The 27,419-nt window shown below is 37.9% G+C and overlaps 1 protein-coding gene across 1 annotated transcript; it reads left to right on the plus strand.

The window, feature by feature from the left end:
* Positions 1-20,835: 20,835 nt before the first annotated feature.
* LOC110884138 (adenylate isopentenyltransferase 3, chloroplastic) lies at positions 20,836-22,291 on the plus strand. The gene has a single exon (XM_022131817.2). The coding sequence runs from the start codon at positions 20,971-20,973 to the stop codon at positions 21,991-21,993; it is 1,023 nt and encodes a 340-aa protein (XP_021987509.1). The 5' UTR covers positions 20,836-20,970; the 3' UTR covers positions 21,994-22,291.
* Positions 22,292-27,419: the final 5,128 nt, after the last annotated feature.

Genomic DNA, 27,419 nt, shown 5'->3' on the forward strand with positions numbered 1-27,419 from the left:
GGGCTGAAAATGCCGTTGGGGGCCCCTTCAACCCGAGGATGTCGAAGGCCTCGCGACTCAGAGACCCTTTGGTGCGAGTGATGCACCATGTATTTAGCCATACGATATGCGGTCGCATGGACAGTCTTGGTAACTGTCCAACACCAGATTTGATCTTTCTATATGCGTTGGTTGAGAAAGCACCTATCAACCTAGCCGCACGAATGGCTGAATACTTCGTCAAGTGCTCGGGGCGGACTCTGAACAGTGAGATACATGGCAGTCAGTATGTGACCGAAATAGCATACAACGAACGCTATATGACTGAGGAGGTGCTTCAGGGTCTCACTCTGATAACCGAGGGGGTTCATGTCGATATTAGGTCACTAAAGGCCATGGGGTTGATTGTAGAGCTAGATAGGGGGGATAGGTTGAAAGGGTTGAACAACGAGGTCTGGGACCCGTTGCCTCCAGATGTGGAGGAACATGAGGATGAGGAGATGCACGATCAGGAGCATCCGGAGCAGCAGCACCAGCCACAGACGCCACCACATTCACCGCAGCACCATGCATTCCACCAGCATCAGGAGTGGCCAGAGTTCTACCAGCAGTTCCAGCAGATGCGAATGACGCAGGAGCAGCATGGTACTTACATTGAACAGATTAGATCGAGCCAGGATGAGATTCGGGCCAGTCAGGATCAGCTTCGGGCCACTCAGGACCAGCTTCGGCAAAGCCAGGATACTCTATACCAGGGGCTGAGTGCGGGATTTTCATATCTTTTCGGGGAGATGCATCATGCATACCCCGACTACTTTCAGCACCCTCCACAGTTCCCACCGTGGAACCCCCCTGGTTATGGCGATGCGGGTCCGTCCTTTACTAGAGACGATGATGGTGATGACGCTTAGGAGCGGTGGAGTGATAGTTGGTGGTTGTTTTTAGTATTTCAGTACTTTGTTTTGGGTGTTTATTTTTGCCTGTTATTTTAAACACCCCGGTTATGTATGCTTTATTTTTTCAGACTCTTTACTTTAGTTTTTATGTTATGTCTTTGTTGGGATTGCTAGTATTTATATTTATGTATATTATGGTTGATTTGTGATTTTTCTGTTTCTGTTCTATTTTGGTGCACATGTGACATACTTGCAGGTTTTGGGCTATTGGATTTTGGACCGGAGCACATGACAGATACAGCTTCGGAAGTCTCGTTGCATCAACATCATCTTGAGGGGAGTATTGTTATCCTTTTCTCTATATTTCGGGTCTCGCATTGGGGACAATGCGAAGTTCAAGTGTGGGGAGGGGGTTAACTTTGTTTGTCCTCATTTGTAAAAAAAAAATAAAAAATAAAAAAAATCAGAAAATCAGAAAAATCATTCAAAAATACCTGTATTTTGTATATATTTTAGTAAATAAACCGGTTGATTGTGTTTTAGAAAGCATCGGACTTGATAAAAACTCGACAAGCAAAATATTTTTGAAAAAGGAAACCGGAAAGCGTGACAAACAAAGAAAGACTTACATGATAGTTTTCACACTTTTACCCATTCCATCCGTTATGTGAGCATATTTGAGCCTATTGTTATATATTTGTTCATTTCGGATATAGGAGTGAGCCGGATGTTATGTGTAATTTAGAACTTGTCACTAGTATGCTTGTTAAGACCATGAACTTGTGGATTTGTGTAAAAGTGATAGAGGCACTTAGATTACCCCTTTGTTGTAAACCTTGTTCTTTGTGTTGTGCCCCCATTCACCTTATATTACCCTTTAGGATTAACAATGTCGAGCCTTCCCGTTTACCTTTGTTTACCCACATTATCGCCCACTTAGCCAAATTTAGCCTTTGTATGTTTTAAACCTTTTTAGTGTTGAAACTCTGACAAAATAATCGTTTAACTAGCGTTTGTTTCAATTTATTGTATAATTAGTTAGTTTGCAAAAAAAAAAAAAAAAAGAAAATAAAACACCCTAAAATAGGGTGAAGTTGATAAAAATCGAGCAATTTTGAATGCTTAAATGTTAAAATTTCGTTGATAATCGATTGCGCAATAGTCGCCTTTTTAAGGCATTTGTATGTATAGTTGTATATTTTGTTGCTAGTTAAACGCTACTACCGAGTTTTAACCATTTTCGCCACTTTATATGTCCACTTCCATACCCTTCGCCCACGCCTAACGTTACAACCCGTAAAGACCTCTTGATTTACACTTGTTTGCATGTTAGTTGGTGGAGACGAGATCTTATGACAAGCTTATGATATTGCATATTTCATTGACGAGGCATTAAGTGTTTGCACATACACATTTTATGTATGTTACATAAATAAAACCGAGTGTGTGTGAACATTGTGAGTCGTGTGAAGATTAACATGTTGAGTCAATTAAATGTGAAGTCACGGCTTTTTGGTTGTCGCTTTATAATTGCATATGCTTGTTGGGTTTGAGTCTTTTGATGTTGTCTTTCGACAAACCGGCTAACCGTTTATAGTAGTTTTCAATAAAATAGTGTGTAAATTATCGTTCTTGTTTGTTTCTGTCTTTTATTGCTTTTTAGTTCAGCTTGCTTGAGGACAAGCAAGGTTCAAGTGTGGGGAGATTTGATATTCGCTAATTTACACATATTTTAGTCCCCCGTTTTACCCCTATTTTATGCGTTTTCGGCCGTAAAACCGTCATTCGGATACTTAATTATCTACACTTTTGTTTACAGGCCTAAAACATCATACCAGACAAGATGATAGCGAAAACGAGGACTTTCCGGACAAAAAGACGAAGCTGCGAACCTTCTGTTAGAAAACTGACCTGGGCGTGTGGAATGGTCGTGCGACCTGATGCACGACCGTGCATCTCTGATAAATTATGAAAGGCCTGGCAGTGAACGAGGGTGCAGAATGCACGGTCGTTCCAGATCTTGCACCCCGTGCGGATCCGATGATCCAGCCAACCTCGGAACTGAACGACCAGTGCGACCAGGCATGCAACAAGAACCCGGTAATGAACGACCGTGCCATATGAAGAACGGTCGTGCGATATCGAATCTGGTCAATGATCTGATGACGTCATGCAGTATGGTGCACCATACCCAATAATTGCTTAAAGTGCACGGTTGTGCCACAGGAAGAACGACCGTGCGACATCGAAAAAATATAAAAACAGAACAGAAACATTCTGTTCGACATTCTGGAATTTTGGGAGCTTCACAGGCGATTTTACAGGCTCCGGAGGCTTTGCTTTTGACCCGGATTCAAGCCACGTTGTGCCGTTTAGTTCCATTACTATCCGGATTCTTAATCTTATGCTTGTTTATGGTTTGGTTTTCTAATCTTTCCATGATTTTATTAATCTTTCAAGCATTTAGATTAATGTTTATGTATTATTGTAGCCTTTGGGCAAAAACACAACAATCCCTTGCTTGATTATAACCATTAGTGTGTTAATCTTTGTTTGTAATGACATTTGGAAGTATTTTCTATGTTAATCTTTGATGATTAGTTTGCAACCTTGTTATTGATATTGATTTCTTGATTATAAGTAATTATGTTGGATGATTGATGCTTGGTTAGTTAAGATACTTGAAAAATGAAGCTTAATTAATCTTGTATTAGTAAACTTTGAACTTGGTTAACTAGTTTAGCTTGGTTTAAATGTATGCATCATGATACTAGAAATGGTTAGTGATTTAATAAAATGTAATTATTGTTAATCAAGAGAGCTTGCCGTCACGTAAGGACCTTAACGGGTTAGATGGTGTCGTTATAAATTCTTGCCATGATTTGCTAGCTTAGTTAGTAGTTTAGGCCAAAATTGCTATCTTGGTGAATTATTATGCAAGATTTGTAAAATGAACTCGGTTGTGATTTAATCTAGTTTATGCTTGTCTCGGTGGTTGCATTGTGTTTATCGGTGTTGCTTTCCTTGATTAAGTGCGGTTAGAAAACTCCTAACGGATGACTAACTCATTTTTAAGAGATTTTCATAGACATTTATCAATTGCACGTTAAAGAACAATTTTAGATGGTTAAAGTGTGTTTATCGTTTTATCTTTCTGAATGATTGTCATGTTAGGATTCCCGAAAGGGATACTAATTGTCTTAAATTGGAAAATTGACCGAATGCTTCTAGTGCCAAAACCGACTTAGTTGACATGTTGTGGTTGTGTATTAAGCAAGGCTTTTTATCTATTATCTATTATGTTTTATTATGTATTTGTTTACGCTTACTTTAGTTTTTATAAAATCAAACAACTTATGTTTTTACCGGTAGTTTAGTGACAAAGGTCTAGTATTATTCCTCTGCCCATTTCCTTGGATCGATACTTGGTTCTTACCGATACTTTACTACATATATGACGGGGTACACTTGCCTCTTTCGTGTGTGTTTTAATGTAAAAGTAATAATCACTTTTATAAATTTAAAACCGAATCGTGTGTAATTTCATTGAAAAATTATGTATATATACGTACACGTCAGCTGGCAATTCATTTCTTCTGATTGAACCAATTTTGTTGATCTTCTTGTTTTTGTAACCAAGCCCAATAATAAAGCTTAATAGCTCTTTTTTGCTTGGTGCTTCAACATAGTTATCAAGAATAGGTAGTTCAAGCCATTCTCTTACCCTTGCAGGAGTTAATGCTACGGAAACATTTTCCCATACATGAGCAGAGATTTGATTTTCTTCAACTTTATCAAAGGTGTGAACAAATTGTTGTAGCAGCTTTCCTGGTACTTCTCTCTCTTTTGTTAGAGCTCCTGAAATTGGACAGTTCATGAGATACTCTATCAGAAGTTGACATCTCACATCATATTCTGAATGCTCTGTATTCATCCACAAATTGTTTTCTTTCATGGGCAGAAATTCATTGTCTTCAATGAAAGGTACATCATGTTGAACAATTGGAATGTTGAGGTTTACTTCGGCCATTTTTGAAGTTTGTGAATTAGGGTTTGGAATTTAGGGATTTTTTGAGTGAGGAACAAAGTTTTCTTTGGTTTGGAATTTGTGAGAAAGGTATGATTTTTGAATTTTCTGCTAAGTAAGAGTTATATAGTGAAGGGTTTTAGCAGAGAGTTGTGGGTTTATGGAGATGGGAGGATATGGAACGTGTCATGCAGTGGCAGTTAAAGGATCATTAATTTTCTTTATTACCGTTTGATCATGGGATGTCGGTTTTTGATTCATGATATAACCGTTGGATCGTGGTTATCAAGACTTTAATGATGATTAATCGTGTAATCGTGGTTGTGCCCTTTCAACTTGTTTTTTTTAATTTGTAGCTTTACTGAAGTGCTTCATCTGAATTCAGATTGGAGAAACATTATCGGTTGTATGACATCTTTCCATTTTTGTTGACCCTACTCTTTTGAAGAGATCCAATTAACTTTCTTCATTTGTATCCTTTCTTGTAAGTCAAAGTTCTTCAGTCTTTCAACAATTTCTGCCAAAAAAATACGTATATTTTCTTTTTTTGACTTTTGTTTGACCCCTTTTGATATGGTCAAATAAAGTCAACAGAAATCAACAAAATTTGATGTGTTTTCCCCCTAAATCATCGTTTTCACCCGATCTTTAATCACTTCAATTTTTTTTTGAGTTGAGAGGGAATGAGGTAAATTTAGAAGACTTACTCTGGTTTTTCTGGTACCTTCCTGCTTTCTTGGTCTTTGTCTGATATTTTCTTGTTCTAACAGAAAAACAAATTCTTTTACCAGATTTTGTTTTTGGTTATCAGAAAATTAGATTTTTCGATGATCATTCTTATTTATCCATTTCCCACTTAACAGCATAAAGCAAAATTTATCTTAAAGCAAAACATGTAGCATTTTATATAAACATATATATATATATATATATATATATATATATATATATATATATATATATAACATACCATCTACACACATAAAATCCACTCATGAAGAGTTCTAATCAATATCTATTCCCTCTCCATGCTCAATTTCAAGAAGTACCCATTGTTCAGTTACTAAACCAGAATTTTTATTTGTTGGTCTTAGTAAACTTATGCTTGCATTCTGTTGAAGATACAGCTCTGCTCTCTGATAGCCAGCAGGGATTCCACCAAAGCCTAGTTGGCTTGTGATTATCTTCATCAGAAAACGAGGATACATCAAAAATGGCTTGCTTGACCACATGTTGCTTGCAAAGTCTCTCATTAAATAATAAGAGAAATTGTAGGGAATGTTTAATGTGACAGCTCGGCAAATTTCTAACAACTTATTAGATGCTTCATGATGATTTATGGCTTTCTTTGAGAAGCATGCACCTAGTTGGGTAATTAGAAACTGCCATGGCTTGATAAAGCCATTTTTGTTGATTGCTCTGGGATCATTTTCAGGATTGTACCCCATGTGCTTCAATGTTTCTTGAATCTCAGAGTGTGAGAACATAAGTACATCGTTGTCATCATTCAGTTGAAGAGCCATTCTGATGTTACTTTCAGTTATTCGGATTCTTTGATTGAGCACCTCACTTTCAATATATATTCTCCCTCTATCCTGATTTTCTGACAAAGTTGCGTTTTGCCAGAAGATTTGAAGGACTTCAGGGAATATCGTTATGTTGGTAGTGAGAGCATATCCTATGTTGCTTGCCATTAGCATGTTTACCACTGTTTGACACCCATCCCAGAGAGGACCCTCAAAGCTGGTTCTGAGCTTGAGGTTGTGGTATGGATGTTGAGTGAGTGGAAAACAATCAGCTCTAATTTTAAGCATTTTGTGTGTGTGTTCTTGAATGTATGTAGAAGAAGATGAGGAAGTTTTTCTGGTGAATTTCTAAGTGAAGGTGACTGTCTTTGCTTAATGTGGTAAACATATATAGTAAATTTAAGAACTGCCATAAATGGTATCTATCCACTGTATCTTGTCTACCACAATCTTGGTTATTTAATTGTTTTATCAGGTGACATTAAGAATAACCCAGATAGAACTCTCTTCATTAAATGATTTAGGCGGCTATTTTTCAGTTTTCTATCATGATTGCCTATTGTTGTCATTTCAATGTATTTAATGAAGAAGAAAAAAAATCTCCACACCTACTAACAATCCCCAGAAAATCTTCTGTCATATGCCGTTTTCAATTGTAGTAACTAAAGGAAAAATAATAATAATAATAAAATAAAAATAAAAATTAAGAGAATACATAATTACGAATTATGAATTTGTCAATTTGAGTTATGGATAAAGGTGATGAAATGTATGAACTTGTTCAAATAATCATTCAATAATTTTGTTTCAAGAAGTTTTCTGATTTGTTACCATAAATTCTGACGATTTGTTAGATTTTCTGATGATGTATCATATTTTCTTATAATTTATCAGATTTTCTGGTGTTTTATCAGAAATGCACTTTTTCTTCTTATGATTCTTTTATTTAAACAAGTTACAAGTTAAAGAGAGCTTTATCACAATTTTGACCATGATTTAGCAGAACATACCTTAAGCCTATATAGGCTACTTTCCTCAATGGTCAAACATCCATATCTGATACATCCGTATCCCATTATCCTTCCTTTCACTCCATTTCCAAAGTTCACCATTTTACCCAGCTTTGAGACAAAGTTGCTGAGTAAGCTCCTATCTCCAGTCATGTGCTTGGAGCTTCCTGAGTCGCAGTACCAGATCTGTTGCACATGATGGTCCTGAAATGAAATGATTAGAGGGTTTTAGGTACCCAAGCATGCTTGGGTACACTTTCTGATGATATTCTGGTTCTATTATTTCTTCTAAATGACATTTCATCAGAATTTCTATTAAATGCTGAGCCATTAACAAAATTTTTCTTTTTCTTTTGGAGATGGTGTTGAACAAGCTTCAGTATTTCAACACACATACAAGAATCATCAGAAATTTCTGATTTTTCTTCTTGTGATGGAATGAAGGTATAATTTTGAAAAGATGAGTGAACTGCTTCTGGAGTTTTTACAAACTCTTGATTGCATTCACTTCTTTTTGGTTCAAAATTTGGCTTATCAAAGGAGTATTCAGAATATGTTGATTTGCAAGTTTCAGAATCAGATTCTGATAAGAATTTATCAGAAATCTGTTGAGTTGCTTTTACAAAGACAGTTGGTTTGTTATTATTTGTTCTCATATAACCCAAACCTTCTCCTTTGTTCTTTGGAGTGGACTCTATGAAATTTATGAATTCTTTTGCTTCTTGAAAACCTCTTACATTAATTTCTTTATCATTGATTTTCTTGTAAAGATCTATTCTTTCATTTTCATAGAACTCAATTTTAGCTCTTTGATCTAAACTTTGTTCTATAAGTAATTGGTTTTCAAGAATGATTTTATTCAAGGTCCTCTGCAACTCATCAGATTTTTTACCATCTGATTGATGTTTAACTTGCAAGTTTAAAAAATCTGACATGAGCTCATTTAGCTTGTGTTCAAGATCAAGTTGTCTAAAGTTACCTGTTGTCCTGAAGTCTCTGGTATGTCATCAGAAAGTTCCATGAGACAGAAGTTGGCCATTTCTTCTTCTTCATCATCAGAAGAATCATCAGATAGCCATGTATCTGTTCCAACAATTAAGCTGACTTGCTGTTGTTGCTTCTTAGCTTCCTCAAGCTTCTTTTCATAGTAAGCAACATCTTTCAGCTTCTTGGTCTTACACTCAGATGCATAATGATCTTTTTACTTGCACTTGTAACACACCACCTCAGTCTTTCCTTTATCCTTAGATCTAACTTCTTCTTTAGATCTATCATCCATCCTCCTTCTATCACTCCTCTGGTATCTCTGGCCTCCTCCTCTCAACCTCTGCTCAAATGTTTTGGTGAGCAGTGCTATTGCATCAGCAAAAGCTGAAAAATCTGATGATGAATCAGAAGTTTCAAAACCCTGGCTGTTTGATGATTGTGGATCATTAGAAGTTGTTTGTCGTTGTGAGTTTGAAATAAGAGCTAAAGATCCCCCTCTTTGAATGGTTTCTTCAAATATTTCTTCCTCTCTGGGGATCAAGGTGCTATATAAGTCATGAAGACTCATGTTTCCTAGTTCTAAGGTTGAGGACAAAGTCATTGTGAGACTTCTCCATTCTCTAGGCAAAGCATCAAGAAATTTTATGTTTCTTTCATCATTTGATTTAGTTATTCCAAATTTCTTTAGCTCGTTTAAAAGTTTTGTGAACCTTTGATATGTGTCATTTAACCTTTCATTAGGTAAACTTTTAAACCTTTCATAGGATAAGACGTTGTTTGTTCTCTTGTTTTTTTTCATCCTCTCTCCTCCTTCACAAAGATTTTCCAACTGATCCCATATTTCCTTGGCTGATGCACAAGCATCAACTTGTGAAAATATGTCATTGGGGATGGCCATTATTAAGAGTGATTTTGCTCTGTCATCCCCTCCTACCAGTTCCTTGTCTTACTCACTCTAAAGTATTTCACTTTTGGTAGCTCGGGAGGCAGGGATAGCAGGTAGTTGGTCAGTTGCTGGAATTGTTGGTATTTCAGTCATTGGTATATGTGGACCCCTTTCAATGGATCGAAACAGAGCTCGGTCATGACCATTAAGGAAATTGACCATCCTGATTTTCCATTGGGGGTATTCCTCTCTGACCAGAGTCGGAGGTTTGGACATAGAACCAATATTGAAAGCATTATTCCAGGTTTGAAAGCTGGCCATATTTAGAAAAAAAAAGAAGAAGAGCGATTGATCGTTTGAAAATAATTTATTCAATCTGCTCTGATACCAATTGTTGGACCCAGTATGGCCTTAACAACTTCTTTTTACGTAATATGGTAAGTGATTTCAGTATATGTGAAAAATGTTGGAAGTTTAGTGTGAATGAAAGTCTCAAGTTGGTAATTCACCTTGTCCCACATTGGTGTGGGAACAAAAAGATAGGCTATTTATAAGGTGAAACCTTAATGAAGCCTTTGAAGTCTTATGACATGTTTTACCACAAGTCCTACCCGCGCGCGCGCAGGGGGGTGCAAAAAATGGAAGCGGATTTAGTTGAACTCGCGTATGCCCGCATGTCCTGCGGACACGAATGCAGCTCCGAAAACCCGGGCTCGCGGGAGACAGTTTTTGCACTCGAGACTGACTAATTATTTTTTATTAATTAGTCTTTAAAACGGTTGGTCTTAATGGGTCTTTAACTGAAATGATTTTCAGTTTTAATGAGAATCATTATATTATTCAGTTTCGAAACTGCTGAGCCATTATGTGAGTTAATTCTCTGCAATGATGAGGCATAAGTTTTGAAACCGACTAGCTTTAATTCTCTGCAATGATGAGGCCATAATCAGTTATGATCTGTGCCTATAAAACCCACTGCAGACGACCTGTTTAAACACACCTTAACAGCTTCTCTCTCAATCTCAGTTTCTGCAACACGGCTTCTTTTCGTTTCAGGCAAGTGCTCAAGTCCGGCAGTGCGCGGTGCTGCTTAGAACCGGCGTACCCTGGGAACAGACGACGAATCTGTTTAAGGGAATTGTGTCAAACACAAGCCCGGTTCACTCGTTTACTGTTTCTTTACTTTTATTACATTCTGTCCAGTTTCTGTTCAATTCTTTGATACAGGTTTTCTAACAAACTTAGACAGATTATATTACTGATTTGTTCCTGCATTCTTTTCGTTTCAGAATGGAATCCCCGCCGATGACTACTGCTGTTTCTGCTGTCATGACCAGTGCTGTTTCTGCGGTCATGACTTCCGCTGTTTCTGTCACTACTGGTCTGGTTGCACCGCTGCCTAATGCAGTTTCGCATGCAGAAAAACCAGAGAAATTCAATGGTGTGAATTTCAAACAGTGGCAGCAAAAGATGTTCTTTTATCTGACCACGCTGAATCTGGCAAGGTTCTTGACTGAACCTAAACCCCATGTTGATGAAGGGGAAATGGATGCTCAAACTGTGAGCGCGATGCATGCTTGGAATCATTCGGATTTCCTGTGCCGCAGCTTTATCTTGAATGGTTTGGTGGACACATTGTATAATGTGTATTGCAAAGCCAAGACTGCCAAAGAATTATGGGAGTCGTTGGATCGCAAATACAAAACAGAAGATGCGGGCACTAAGAAATTCGTGGTGGCTAAGTTCTTGGACTTTAAAATGATAGATGCTAAAACTGTCATGAGCCAAGTCCAAGAATTGCAAGTTATTCTTCATGATATTCATGCGGAAGGAATGGTCCTCAGCAAGACATTCCAAGTTGCGGCAATGATTGAAAAACTGCCACCAAGTTGGGTTGATTTCAAGAACTATCTCAAGCATAAGCGAAAGGAGATGACCATTGAAGATCTCGTTGTTCGTCTTTGTATTGAAGAAGATAACAAATTGGCTTTGAAACGGATTGATGGTCCTGAAACAGTGAAGGCCAATCTTGTTGAACATGGCCAATCTTCAAAAGGAAAAAACAGTGGAAAAGGTGGAAAGAAAGGTCATGGGAAACGCTCCAACCTTGGTCCTAAAGGAGGAGTTGGGAAAAAGAAGTTCCAAGGAACTTGTTATAATTGTCAAAAACAAGGCCACAAGGCTAGCGAATGCAAGCTTCCCAAGAAGAAGGAAAATGCTCAACAAGTGAACATGGTAGATGAAGTCGATAAGCTTGTTGCCATGGTCACGGACCTCTCGATTTTGGTCACGGAAGTGAATATAGTTGGGCAAAATAACAAGGATTGGTGGGTCGATACGGGGGCTACCCGACATGTGTGCTTTGACAAAAGCCTTTTCAACACCTTCAAGGAGGTGACTAATGGAGAAAGGTTTTCATGGGAAATTTTGCCACGACAGAAATTAAAGGCGAGGGTAACGTGGTCTTGAAGATGACGTCTGGAAAAGAGCTCACATTGTCCAATGTGTTGTATGTTCCAGAAATTCGTAAGAACCTTGTTTCAGGGTGGCAATTGAACAAGTTTGGGTTCAAAATGGTGATTGAGTCGGATAAGGTCGTGTTGACCAAAAATGGTGTGTATGTTGGTAAGGGCTATGCCCTAAATGGAATGTTTAAACTCAATGTAATTGTCGTGAATGCAATGAAAGAAAACGCTACTAGTTCTACTTACTTGATTGAGTCTTCTACTCTTTGGCATGGTAGACTAGGTCACGTAAATTATAATTCCATTCGTCATTTAATCAAACTTGATTGCATACCAACATTCGATATAGACTCAATTAATAAATGTGAAACTTGCGTAGAAGCAAAACAAACAAAATCGTCATTCAAAAAGGTTGAACGAATCACCGAACCCCTCGAGATGATCCACACTGATGTGTGTGATCTAAAAGCAATTCCTACTCGTGGTGGGAACAAGTACTTCATCACGTTTATTGATGATAGTACAAGGTTTTGCTATGTGTACTTACTTAAGAGTAAGGACGAGCCTGTTGACAAGTTTATCTTGTTCAAAGCCGAAGTTGAGAATCAACTAAATCGGAAAATCAAAATCGTAAGGAGCGATCGAGGAGGTGAATATGTTTCACCTTTTATTGACGTATGTGCAAAAAGTGGAATCATCCACGAACTCACGGCTCCTTACTCCCCTCAATCAAATGGCATAGCGGAACGGAAAAATCGTACCTTGAAAGAAATGATGAATGCCATGATGATAAGTTCTGGTGTAAACCAAAACATGTGGGGGGAAGCAATCTTATCGGCAAATTATGTGTTGAACATGATACCCAATAAGAAAAAGAATGTAACGCCTTACGAATTATGGACGGGAAAGAAAGCACCATATAAATCCTTGAAAGTGTGGGGGTGTCTAGCTAAGGTGGTGGTCACACCACCTAAGCGCCTACTAATAGGTCCCAAAACGGTGGACTGTGTACTTATAGGATACACCCGTCCTTATGGTCCTTATCGTTTTATTGTGCATGATTCCAAGAACCCTGGAATATGCAAAGGCACCATAATCGAATCTAAGGATGCAACATGGTTTGAACATGTGTTCCCATGCTTAGATAGAAGTGAACCGAGTTCTTCTAGACCGGTTGAGGAAATTGTTCCCGAGGGTGAAGTTGAAAACGATGAACCTCGAGAAAAATCTAAGAATGAGGAAGTTGAAGTCAGGAAAAGTAAACGGCAAAGGACTGAAAAATCCTTTGGTCCTGAGTTTCTTACCTATATGGTAGAAGATGAACCTCAAACGTACCAACAAGCGGTGCATTCCTCAGAAGGACCTCAATGGAGGGAGGCAATCAAAAGTGAGATAGACTCTATCTTACAGAATCATACTTGGGAACTAGTGGATCTTCCCCAAGGATGTAAACCACTAGGATATCGATGGATCTTCAAGAAGAAGATGAAACCAGATGGAACCATCGATAAGTACAAAGCAAGGTTGGTGATCAAAGGATATAAACAACGAGAATGTTTAGATTACTTTGATACATATTCGCCAGTTACGCGAATAACATCCATCAGGTTGGTGCTTGCCATTGCCGCCATTAGAAATTTGGAAGTTCACCAAATGGATGTGAAAACAGCTTTCTTGAATGGAATTCTAGAGGAAGAAATCTACATGGAGCAACCCGAAGGCTTCACAGCTATTGGGCAAGAAAAGAAAGTGTGTAAACTTGTGAAATCCTTGTATGGATTGAAACAAGCTCCAAAACAATGGCATCAAAAGTTTGATCATGTCATGCTTGATGCTGGGTTCAAAATCAATGAATGTGACAAGTGTGTGTATGTGAAGGACACATCTGATGGATATGTCATTTTGTGTCTATATGTAGATGATATGCTCATTGCTGGAAGCGATGACAAAATCATAAAATCTACAAAGAACATGCTAAAAGCAAGATTTGACATGAAAGACATGGGTCTGGCGGATGTGATTTTGGGGGTCAAAATCACGCGAACCCAAAATGGACTCGTTTTAAGTCAATCCCACTATGTGGATAAAATTCTTGAGAAGTTCAATGCAAATGACTCTAATGAAGCTAGAACTCCACTTGACACAAGTCAACATCTAGCCAAGAATAGAGGTGAACCCGTAAACCAGTTGGAATACTCAAGAATTATTGGTAGCTTGATGTGTCTTATGAGTTGTACTCGACCAGACATAGCATTTGCTGTGAGCAAGCTAAGTAGATACACTAGCAACCCAAGTTCAATGCATTGGAACTGTATCACTCGGTTGCTTCGTTACTTAAGATACACTCGGGAATACGGGTTGCATTATAACAGATATCCAGCAGTTATAGAAGGACACTGTGATGCAAATTGGATATCTGACACGAATGATTCCAGAGCAACAAGTGGGTATGTATTCACACTTGGAGGTGCAGCGATATCATGGAAATCATCAAAACAAACGGTTATTGCTAGATCCACGATGGAATCTGAGTTCATCGCTTTAGATAAAGCAGGTGAAGAGGCAGAATGGCTGCGTCAATTTGTTGAGGATATACCAAGATGGCCTAAGCCGGCAACGGCCATTTGTATACATTGTGTTAGCCAATCGGCACTTGGCAGAGCTCGTAGCACAACGTATAATGGTAGGAACAGACATATCAGACGTAGACATAATACGATACGACAACTAATCTCTACAGGAATTATCACTGTTGACTACGTGAGGTCAAAGGATAATATTGCGGATCCGCTAACAAAAGGCCTAAGTAGAGAGTTAGTACAGAAGTCATCCATGGGAATGGGACTGAAGCCCTTGAAAATATAAGTTCATATGATGGAAACCTAACTCAGTAGACTGGAGATCCCAAGAGCTGAGTTCAATAGGAAAACCTAATTGTATGAATTAGTAAGGTCACTGTGGGGGGATAACCCTACGTATATATATAAGGGAGTTTATTGCAAAGATTAGTAAACTTCCTAGTCCATTCCTAAAAGTGACAAGTGTGAGGCTAAGCCTATGGCTTTTAATGATTCGACTAAAAATAGTGAATCACCTATGTGAGAGAGAAGTGGGGTCGCTTCGAAGGGTATTTTTGGGGCACAATACCTAATGGCTCTCGCAGAACCAGGCATCGTGTTCATGACCATAACGAACATAACTATGAGGACTTGACTTTGTCAGGGAGAGTCTTGTGTGAAGTGCATTGTCGTCTACACAAACGGCAGACGAGTTCAAAGACATCGAGTTCTACTCAAAGCTAGTAGGCTAAGTGCATTTCATGAGCGAAGGTTCAAAGGGTAACACCTACCTATCGTATGCAAAACTCAAGTGCTGAAATGTAATAAGGAATTATGTTGTTTCTGAGATCGACCTCCATTCATGTGGGGGATTGTTGGAAGTTTAGTGTGAATGAAAGTCTCAAGTTGGTAATTCACCTTGTCCCACATTGGTGTGGGAACAAAAAGATAGGCTATTTATAAGGTGAAACCTTAATGAAGCCTTTGAAGTCTTATGACATGTTTTACCACAAGTCCTACCCGCGCGCGCGCAGGGGGGGTGCAAAAAATGGAACCGGATTTAGTTGAACTCGCGTATGCCCGCACGTCCTGCGGACACAAATGCAGCTCCGAAAACCCGGGCTCGCGGGAGACAGTTTTTGCACTCGAGACTGACTAATTATTTTTTATTAATTAGTCTTTAAAACGGTTGGTCTTAATGGGTCTTTAACTGAAATGATTTTCAGTTTTAATGAGAATCATTATATTATTCAGTTTCGAAACTGCTGAGCCATTATGTGAGTTAATTCTCTGCAATGATGAGGCATAAGTTTTGAAACCGACTAGCTTTAATTCTCTGCAATGATGAGGCCATAATCAGTTATGATCTGTGCCTATAAAACCCACTGCAGACGACCTGTTTAAACACACCTTAACAGCTTCTCTCTCAATCTCAGTTTCTGCAACACGGCTTCTTTTCGTTTCAGGCAAGTGCTCAAGTCCGGCAGTGCGCGGTGCTGCTTAGAACCGGCGTACCCTGGGAACAGACGACGAATCTGTTTAAGGGAATTGTGTCAAACACAAGCCCGGTTCACTCGTTTACTGTTTCTTCACTTTTATTACATTCTGTCCAGTTTCTGTTCAATTCTTTGATACAGGTTTTCTAACAGAAAAAGATGTGCGGAAATGGAAATCAGACTTTCAAGAAACAAGACCTACAGAATTATCAAGTTTATATCACTTTGAAACAAATTAGTTTAACAAGGTGATTGTAAGATTATTATCTAATACAAATGAATCTTGATTTCTGTGGGTGAGAAGAGCAGTGGAGTTTGGGTGTTTGTATATGAATGCTAAGCTTCAAACTCAAGTATCTTCTGCCTCTCGAGCCTTCTATTTATAGACGGCTGTGGACATGAATAAACAATTGTTTATTCATGAAATAAGTCCTGCGTAAAGTAGCAATTTGACATATTCATTGAATCCATCGTTCAAGTTGCATTTGTAATCATGATAACCAATAATGTTATGCTTCGGTCATGGGTGGCATGATAGAGTTGTGATTTTTAGACAAGTGGGGCTTTCATCAGAATTTCTGATAAACCACTTCATCAGAAATTCTGGTGAACAAATCATCAGAAAGTCTGATGATCAGAATTGTCAGAAACTGATGATATTTCAGATCCATCAGAAATGACCTTCTCTGATAATCCAAATCAACTCTTGATCAACTTGTGATTCTTTGTAGTAGATGCTTTGCATTTCAATTGTCCTATCTGATTTTCTTCATCTTGCTTTGATCTTCAGGACTGTTATCTTCTTCAGAGATCCAGTTGATTGAGATTTTCTTCAATACTTACAAATAAAGTTTCCTAACATCAACTAAGTTATTATTTTCTACGTTTTACGTTTCAGTTTAATTTCTTCGCATTAAGACACTATAACGGGTGTGCGTGGTTCAATGATTTTAGTCTGCTTTTCGTTCAGTGTAATTTTTGCCATTTTATCTATTTTATTTTTACGATGTTGATAGTCGATGTGGTTGTGGCATTAGTGCTACTTGGCACGGTTTTACGAACGTTTTTAACCTATTAATTTTTTTACTAATTTTTTGTTTCGGTTTACCCCTATACTTCCTTTCTTAAAAACTATTTTTACGTGCATATTTTATGTACGGGTATCTGTAAATATGATTTCTTCTACATTCCGACGTAAACTTTTTTATAGACGAGTCAGGTCAAATATAATACGTTTTCGTTTAAAGAAACCATTTTTACGTGCATATTTGCAGTTTTCGTATAAGTTCAAGTTGTTCTACGTTTCGACGTAAACTTTTTTGTGAAATGATTCAGGCCAAATATAATATGTTTTCGTGTTTATTTTATGTATGTTTCGTAAAGTTTGTTTCGAATCGAGTGGAGTCAAATTATGGTTTCTTTTTCTCCCCTTTTTTCGAAAGCTCTAATTAATCCCTTCCGATTACATGTGCATATTTTCCTTCATACTCGCTACGTTTCTTTGTATAAGTTGGGTCACATATAATACGTTATGATTGTTCGATATGAATTCCATTTACTTTAAGTTTGATCCAATCACAATGCTTATACTGGTTACACTGAGTTCAACTGAATACATCGAAATGTTTGTTTTCATATGATTAATGCATCATATAACGTTTGGACTAATCCATTCAATATTTACGCACTGTGCGTCGTATTAACTTGCAAATTTAGTACGAAACGTAAAACGAAAATTTGCGAAAGATGAAAAATATAGGGGATCAATGTAACACCCCGTGTTTTCGAATGCCAAAGTCAAAGTCAAAGTCCAAGTCAACTTTGACTCCTTGACTGTAATTAGTCGATTTTTTGTTTTTATTTGTATTATGTGGAGTAAGTGCTGTCTAAATAAAATGATCGAGTGTTTAATCAATGCGACCGATTTACGACTGTGAATAGTAGGAAGTAACAATGCAATAAAGTTAATCAATCAATAATCAAGTTAATCGGTTCATCAATCGAACTCGAGGCTCGAATTATGCGAATTTTGGTATGGATATACGTGTGTGTGTGCCTTATGTGTTACTTGTGCGTGTTTACTTTATGTTTGGTGTGGTATTCAAGCGAATCAATCGAAAATCGAATAGAAACTCGAAAGGCAATCGAACTCAATCGAAACCGACATCGAAACATGACTTATAGAAGATTGTATGTTAGATATAGTAGTTGGGACTGAAAGTAATTTGACTAGGAACTCTAGCGTATTCGTATCATCATCGAAACATCGAAAACCGTCGCAAAATACTGAAGAGGGGTCGCGGATCGAACAGGAGGCATCCTGATCGAACAGGCCGGCCGATCGGCTAGCATGTTCCTAGCCGATCGAGCAGCCCATTCGATCGGAGCTCCTGGCCGATCGGCCGACACTTTCCTCTTTTGGAGCCTATAAATAGCCCTGTCATTGTCACCCTTACTATTTTTGGAAAGCTCTGACCGAACCAGCCTTGTTCTTCATCTTTTCTCAGATTTCTCTCAACTCCGGTAAGTTTTCACTCTAATTCTTGTACGTTTTTTTATCATTACATGATTCTACACTCTTCTATCTTTCAAAACTCGATTTCTAACCGTGAAATCACCAAGATCTAAGTGTTCTTGGGTGATGTCATCATGGTGTTCTTGAAGAACATCAAACTTTGGCCTCATACAACCATGAAAGGCTTAGATCTGACCGATTTCCACATAAACAAACTAAGGTTTGTAAGAATCTTAACATATTCATGGAAAGATTTCCAACTTTTCTTCAACATTTTACACTCAAAACCTTAAAACCGATAGAAACGGAGCTCGAACCAACTAACTAATCATTCTAACGGTTAAAAGGTTCAAGATTCGGTTACTATCTACAAGGTTCACCGATTTCGGGTTAAACACCAAACTACCGTTCCGAACAGTTCACCAGCCGGACTTGGGTGATTCCTGTCCGAACCGGTGAAGCAAGTAAGGACCCACGTTATAATGGTTTAACTCGCTGTCGAAACACCTTAAAATCATGACAAATAACCAAACAGCCAAGTGTTAGACGAAAGGCCGACCAGGTCAGAACTGCTAGCCGAACGGCTAGGCTGTTCGAACGAACAGCCCAGTCGATCGAACATACCAGCCGATCGGCCGGGCCAGCCGATCGGCTAGCACATGGTTCACTTTTCAAAATTTCATGAAGTATGCTATTGACGAAGTGATGTTCACTCGATTGGTAAACATTACTCTTCGGATCATGAGATACTATGCTTCAACACTTAATCGATTTTGCAACTCGTTCGTAGTATGGAATGCCAGCCGATCGAAGAGGCTGTTCGATCGAGTGACATCCTGCTGAGAACTACTGCTGAAGTTCCTAACCGATCGGTTAAGCCGGCCGATCGAACAGACCATTCGATCGATCGACCTGAAAGGTAAGAACGCTTCAGTGTTCTCAAATGCTACAACAAAAACTTCAAAAGTTCAAACCATCATACAAAAACACATCTAAGGAAGAAACAATCCACTCGAATGGACCAGCCGATCGAGCCTACCGGCCGATCGAACAGGACTGTTCAAACGGACTTTCTAGCCGAACGAACAACCCGTTCGATCGAACCTGTTGTTCGATCGACCAGGCTATTCGATCCATTTACACTTGTTTGCATTTCCGCGTTACTCATTGTTGCGTCATCGAACTATTCAGGCTAACCCTACTCTCAGCGCTCCCTTCAATCCATAACCAATCACTGTGAGTATACTCGAACCCTTTTTCCTTTAGCACTTTTGGGTGTTACATACGTTACCTATCAAAATCACAATCGAACACACTATTCAAACTATTTGCACGCTAACCGATTGCATGTATTACGTGACTAAATGTATGATTATTGTTATGTTTACACGTGGAAAGCTGTCTACCTGCCTTAGCAACGTAGTACTATAGTTTGGACTCAGCACCCGTTCACACGGGGGTTGTTAAGGACAATTACTTGCATGGATTACGGTGGTAATCATGTATTGCGAACTGTCTCGGACAGTCAACCCGCAGTCGTTGGTATCGATAGGTCCATGTCGATAATTAACATGCATCATTTCCCTCTGTGTACGTGCTGGTTATGCGTAAACTATTCGAACTCTATATGCTATTATCAAACTTGTATACTCACCTATACATTTTATGTATTGACTTTATTTTAACGTATGTGACAGGTGTTTAGGATGCTTACTTGCTCTATCTACTGTGAAATCGAGGCTAGGAAAGAGTCTAGGAACCAAGACAATTTATATTTATGTTTAATTTAAATCTGAGTTGTCGGAACAGGATTAATTGTTTGGATGTTACCTGTAATAACTTGTTATTTATTCGGGATACGGTATGGGAAGTATCATTTTAAACTGAATTTATATTTATAGTTGTTGTGGAAACTTCTGGACAATCTGTTTCGCTCAGTGCCGCGCCCCGAAGATTCCGCCATCGGTTGGGGTGTGACAATCAAAGTTGAAAGTAAAAAAGTTGTGTGGTTAAATTGCAAAATTTTGTGACTTAACACATCACAACATGCGTCTTTGGTTTAACGTTTTTACGTTTCGTTTTAAATTTCGCGAGTTAACACGACACAACGTGCGTGTGTGGGTGAACGTTTTTAAATCGTCTATTTTTTCCCATTTGACAGGTTTAACATAACGTGCGAGTTCTAGATCGACTTAGTTATAACTAAAGAATTTCCGTCGCGTTGCGGCGGGTCTCAATTCTAGTTATATGTAAACTAGTATCATATAAACTTTTAGAAAAAAAAAACCTTGCTTGTACCCCAAATGCTAAAATTGCTTGTAATTCACTATTATAAGGTTGGCTATTGAACTATATGGAAGTATGGATAGTGATATATAATTTAGAATTAAAAAAGGTGGTCAAGTGTCAAGTCAAGGTCAAGTGTGCAAGGCTCCCCACTATAAATACTAACATATGTGAATGTGTGCTCATCATGAAAACTTAATTAACAACCTCAGTTGCCCCCAACTCACAAACGTTGTCAAGTTGCCGCATATACAACTAACTAACTCATTTCACTGTGCATTTTTATTATTCATTCACTTGAAAAACAAACTTTCATACTTTTCAGGCAGGGTTTCAACAATGAAGATGAGCATGATGTTGAGCCCACATACTCAACCATCTTTACTTCAAATACCCACTGGCCGGAGCAATTTATCAGTCGTCAACTGCCGTCCACAGAAGGATAAAGTAGTGGTGGTTTTGGGTGCCACCGGTGCCGGAAAATCAAGACTCTCATTGGACCTAGCCGCACGATACCCCGCCGAGATTATAAATTCTGATAAGATTCAGGTATATGAAGGTTTAAACATAGCTACAAATAAAATCACCCAAGAAGAATGCGCGGGTGTCCCGCACCACTTGTTCGGAATAGTTGATCCTGAGGCGGATTTTACTGCGGGTGATTTCGTTACCAAAGCGTCGCAAACAATGAAGTCGATTGTAGGAAGAGGTAAGCTTCCGATCATAGCTGGTGGATCGAATTCTTTTATCGAAGCATTGATTGATGATCAAAACCATGAGTTTCGAACATGTTACGACGTGTGTTTCTTGTGGGTTGACGTAGCCATGCATGTGCTGCATGGTTTTGTTTCCGATAGGGTTGATCGGATGGTGGCTGATGGAATGGTGGAAGAAGTTAGAAAGTTGTATAATCCTAATGCGGATTATACGAAAGGAATTCGACGAGCTATTGGAGTGCCAGAATTTGATTTGTATTTTCGGGCTGAATATTCATCTTCGGTGGATGATAAAACTCGCGCTAGGTTATTAGAAGAAGCGATCGAGGAAACGAAAATAAATTCTTGTATGCTCGCTTGCCGGCAACTTGAGAAAATTGAGCGGCTAAGAAAGGTTAAAGGGTGGAAACTTCATCGGCTTGATGCTACCCCCGCTTTCCAAAAAAGGGGTGCAGAAGCCGATGAGCCATGGACGAAGATGGTCGCTACACCGGGGTCGGTGATTGTGAATCAGTTCTTGTTTAATATTGGTCATTCCCAGAGCTTTGTTAAAGTCGTAGACGATGGTCGGAGGACGCCTAAAAGAGTTGTTGATGATGGCCGGAGAACGACTATAAGAGCCGCAGAGATGGTCGCCGTAGTGTAGAAGAAATAACGTTTCATGATTGAGTTGACGGACATATATGGACAATTTTTTGCGTGAATAACTGGGAAAGTCGCCAGATGGGTCGAGTGTGTTATACTTATATAGTCATGTAGATGACCCATGCAACAACACAATCGTGTACCAAGTAATGTTGTTTTGCCCCGGACAAGACATTTATTGTTATATTGTCCGGTACAAGTAAAGATGCATGTTCATCTGATTTTTGGGTAAAATCATTGTGAACACTGGAAATTTTTTGTATTTTCACCTTTATTAATAATAATATAAGTTTGTTTTGGGGTTGAGCCCAACTCAAAATGTGTGATCGATGTAAAGTTGTTATTCGAAAGATAGATTTGATATAATGCTAGTTATTAAATGCATACCTATAAAGTGTTTTTAATATAAATGAATAATAAATAAAATAAAATTAATGTTTATGTTTATTTCAAATACTAAAGTATAATAAATAATAAATATATACATCTATGTAATGTTTTTGTATGGCTAGAATTTGCTTGCACTATATAAATTTTAAAAGAAGGGGGCTTCTAATCATTGGAAGTCATTGACCTCCATGCTCAAATCTTGCTCTTTAGGTTTTAGTTAAAAGAAGGGGGCTTCTAATCATTGGAAGTCATTGACCTTCATGGTCAAATCTTGGTCTTTAGGTTTTAGAAAGTGAAGTGATTTGTAAACTAATAAAATTATTCTCTATATAATTATATCTATTCTCTATATAATTATATTTTCTATATAATTATATCTATTCTCTATATAATTATATTTATATGTTATGTTATGATTTGTGCACTACTAAAGTTAATGTCTATATGTTATTATTTATAGCTTGTAATATCTCCATTAATATTCATTTTTATAAAAGATACTTATTATTTGTATCGTCCTATTAGAATTATGATCGTTTTTCTAAATCAGGAGAACCCGTAATTAGAAAAAACTCATTGGTCCGACTTATACCTTGATAAATAGGTTAACATCAGAAAACAAGTTAAAGTTGGATTCGATCTTAAGGTCATTACCAGAGAGGTTTAAACCTATTACCATGCTAGTTTTCCTTTCTAAGAAAAGGAAAAAGGGGCATTTTAATTTAAAAACATCTTTAACCTATTTTTAAAGAACCGCTATAAATTCAAAATAAAATCTTTAAGCTAAAAAGAATTGTATTCATCAGTTTTAGAAGTGTATAAATTATTTTAGAGAAAAGTTTGAGCCACTATAAAAGGTGTACTAATCTTTATATATTTTATTATTTATAAGATATCTTAAAGAACCTTTGAAATTAATTTGGTATTTAAAACTATAGTTGTGTGAATAGTGATTAAATTCATTATAAATAACCTATGGACCAATTTGTACCACAATACTAGAAAGGAATATGACATTATTTACGAATTTATAAACAATCCACTTTTTTAACCACTCCTTTAAAATGCATATACCTATACCAAATAGATTAGCCACACATTATATATTAACTTAATAAAGCTTTGTTGTAAACAAAACATAAAATTTTATTAGCATGCACATAAGAAGACTTTTGAAAACATTCATGCATTTATATGACATTCATGTAGCTAACAAACATACAAGACTTTGATGTGCTCTTTGTATAATATATATACACAATTACAAAAGATTTAGAGTGTGCCTATTGTCACACTAAAGTGCCTATTGGCACACCAAACCCTAGCAAAATTAGGGTTTATTTACGCTGCGTATTGGTCAATACGCAGCGTATAGGGTTAACCCTATACGCTGCGTATTGACCAATACACAACGTAGATAGACCATAGATCTCAGTGCCTGATAACCAATCATTGCACAGAAAACAAGGTTCGTATACGCTGCGTATTGGTCAATACGCAGCGTATATAAAACAGCTGCTTATTGGGGGTCATTTTGGTAGGTTTGAAGTGTCAAATTTTTGTCAGGTTTGTATATGCTGCGTATTGACCTATACGCAGTGTATACAAACCTGGCAAAAATTTGTAACTTCAAACCTACCAAAATGACCCCAAATTTGCAGTTGTTTTATATACGCTACGTAGCGGGTAACAATTACGTAACTATACTTCTTTTCCGTTTCTTGTACCCAATTCTTCAAATTAGTTAGAGACATGAAACGCTAAAAAAAAGTTACGTTAATATTTGGTCATTTTATGAAACTCATACTTCAGGGACTAATATGGTCATTATTGAAACTATTTTAACTGAATGTTTTAGCCAGGTTAACTTTCATATAAAGATTTCTTCTTTAGACACTAACTCCGTTAGCATACTTAACTGAACAGTTCAGGGACCGTTTGTGTCAATTTTTGAAACTTCGGGGACCATTTTTGTAAATCCTGGAAACATCAGGGACCATTTTTGTAAATTTATGAAACTTCAGGGACCGTTTTTGTCAATTTACGAAACTTCAGGGACCATTTGTGTAAAAAATGAAACTTCAGGGACCAAAGTGTAAATATATCTAAAATCTGTATAAAAGGGGGTCTTCCTTAAAGAACCGGCCCTTGCATGGATCGAACTCGTGACCTATCGTTTAGAACCGCAACGCCTTAACCATATCCACCATGTTCTTCGTATCCACCGTAGCCTCCGTATCCACTGTATCCACCTTCACCCCCGTATCCACTGTAACCACCTTCACCCCCATATCTATCGTATCCAAAGTATCCACCTTCACCCCCGTATCCACTGCAGCCACCTTCACCCCCGTATCCACCTTCACCGCCGTATCCACTGTAACTTCCGTATCCACCTTCATCCCCGTATACCCAGTAACCCGGATACGATTGCTGCTTCAGGTAATATGGTACATCAACAGGTGCATTCTCAGCACCGTATCCACTTTGTTGCACGTACGGAGATTCATACCCGTATCCGTAATCTTGATACACTTGATGTGTCGGGTAATTTGGTTCATCAACAGGTGGAGTGGGAGTCTTGTTCAAGTCTGGCAACTGTGTTTTTTGATCAACAGGGACTCCAGACACAACCTCCTCCTCCTCATTGGCAGCATTTGCTCCCCATGTGTCGTTAGAATATCGATTACCGAAATAATTATCGTTCCAAAATGATGACATTTTAACAAGATTGAACAAAACACATAACAAATGATTTTGGTTTACTGAAGAAGAAGATGAAAAAGAAAGCAGAGAGTGAATTCGAATTGTGAACAGAATGGATGGATAAATAGACTTTCATGTGACACTTCAATAGGCAGCGTATTGCTCTCTACTCCCCGTATTACTTTATTCACGTGCCTGGACAACATCGAATCGGTGTCAAATCACTCTGACATACGCTGCGTATTGACCCATACGCACCATATGTCAGACTGATTTGACATGGTACTAGGTTTGGCTGTCTGGTCGTGTACCTACCTCTTACATACGCTGCGTAGAGGCCTATACGCAGCGTATTGGGGAAACCCTATATGCTGCGTATTGACCAATACGCAGCGTATGTAAACCCTAAGTGTGTAGATAGGCAAACTGGGTGTGCAGATAGTGAGAGCCAAGATTTAAGAATCATTTTTTTTTTTACTATATCATCATCCAATCTGTTTGATGAAGACCTTTCTTCTAATAATATTTTTTGTATTTACTGGTAAAAATATTGCTATCTACCGGTATTTATAGATGAATACAACATAATGACATATTTTGAATTGATAAAGAAAATGTCACTGTGGAAGAGAAGTTTCATCAAACAAACTAAAAACTAAAATATGGTTAAAAGTTAAGTTACGTTGGTAGGTATAGTCTATAGAAGTGTGTTAGCATAACTGTTTACAAAAGTCCCATTCGCTTTGATGTTGAGTAGATGGTATCTTATTCAGTCCATATTTCAGTTGGTACTTTGTCTCATCCGTTACATCCAAGAATAACATGATTAATGTCATATCACTTAATGAATCACATCAAAAATGCCTTGGGATGGAAATCGACTAATCGAGCCAAGGAAAGGTACACTTGCGAAGTTCATACGGTACGATTGTTGATTGCATAAATTCCAACACCACTAGGGCTGTAAACGAACCGAACGAACACGAACAAGGCCTTGTTCGTGTTCGTTCGTTAAGGAAATAAATGTGTTCACGAACGGTTCATGAACACTTACCGAACGAGATTTTATGTTCGTGTTCGTTCATTAAGAAAATGAGTGTGTTCACGAACGGTTCACAAACACAAGCGAACACAAATAAATTTGGCGAACGCGATGAAGGATAAAGGTTGATGGCCCAGAGAGTAGCACTAGAACTTGAATCCCTTATTGTGGAACGGATGTAGATCATATACGTCGATGTAAATAGTGAGAAAAAAGGGAAATTGTGCATAAACAAGGTGAACGAAGGTTTCCTAGTTTAATTATTAGGGTAATGATATAAATAAAAGTTTAATAGTATAAAAAGTATAGATAAAATATATGAAAGTATAAAAATCTTTAATTAAAACATGAACATACGAACATAAACGAACGCAAATGAACGAATGTTCACGAACACCTTACCGAACGTTCACGAACACCTTACCGAACGTTCACGAACACAACTGAACGAACGAGACCTTTGTTCATGTTCGTTCATTTAACTAATCGAACAGAATTTCTAGTTCATGTTCGTTCGTTTATTAAACGAACGAACATAAACGAACTTCCCGCCGAACGGTTCACGAACTGTTCGCTGAACGTTTGGTTCGTTTACAGCCCTAAACACCACCTATGTTCGAGTGAATGAATGAGAGCATTTATCCTTCGAGTCATGACCCCGACCTCCACTCTTAAGATCACAAGTAAACCTCCAAGAAAGAATCACTGATCCGACCCCAATATTCAAATTCAAGTTATATAATTTCTATTTTGTACAAAAAAAAATAGGGAAATTGGATTTAAATAACGCCAAGCACTCCCAACTTTCGATATATACAACACCCCTCCCGGCCAACTTTCTGTTGATTATATCTATAAACATGGGTCAAAATATAGAACCTAATCATGTTTATTCAATCATAACGTAAATATAGATACCAAGTTAGAGACACTTACTTGTGGGAGTGGTCATCTTTGAAGATAAAGATAAGGCCATGATTCCCGTTATGGTACCTTGGGTTGATGGATCACTTTAGAGAGAATTCTTAGTATTGGTGTTCTACTCTAGAGTTTTGATCGCCACTTGTTATCAATATATAAAGATCAATGAATAATGGTCATGAATGGTGATCCGTTATAAAACTCTATGTTTTCTCTATTAATGGTACCTAAAGGGAAATCATAATTGCCCCTTAAGACTAATCAATAACTACAATTACTACCATCAAGTAATTGTCGGGGACTAGTTATGTCATATTGGTAATGTTACCAAATGATCCCTAAGGCCACATCAACGGGTTATTTCTAAC

Source organism: Helianthus annuus, chromosome 10 (genome assembly GCF_002127325.2).
Source record: "Helianthus annuus cultivar XRQ/B chromosome 10, HanXRQr2.0-SUNRISE, whole genome shotgun sequence".
Classification (NCBI taxonomy): domain Eukaryota; kingdom Viridiplantae; phylum Streptophyta; class Magnoliopsida; order Asterales; family Asteraceae; genus Helianthus; species Helianthus annuus.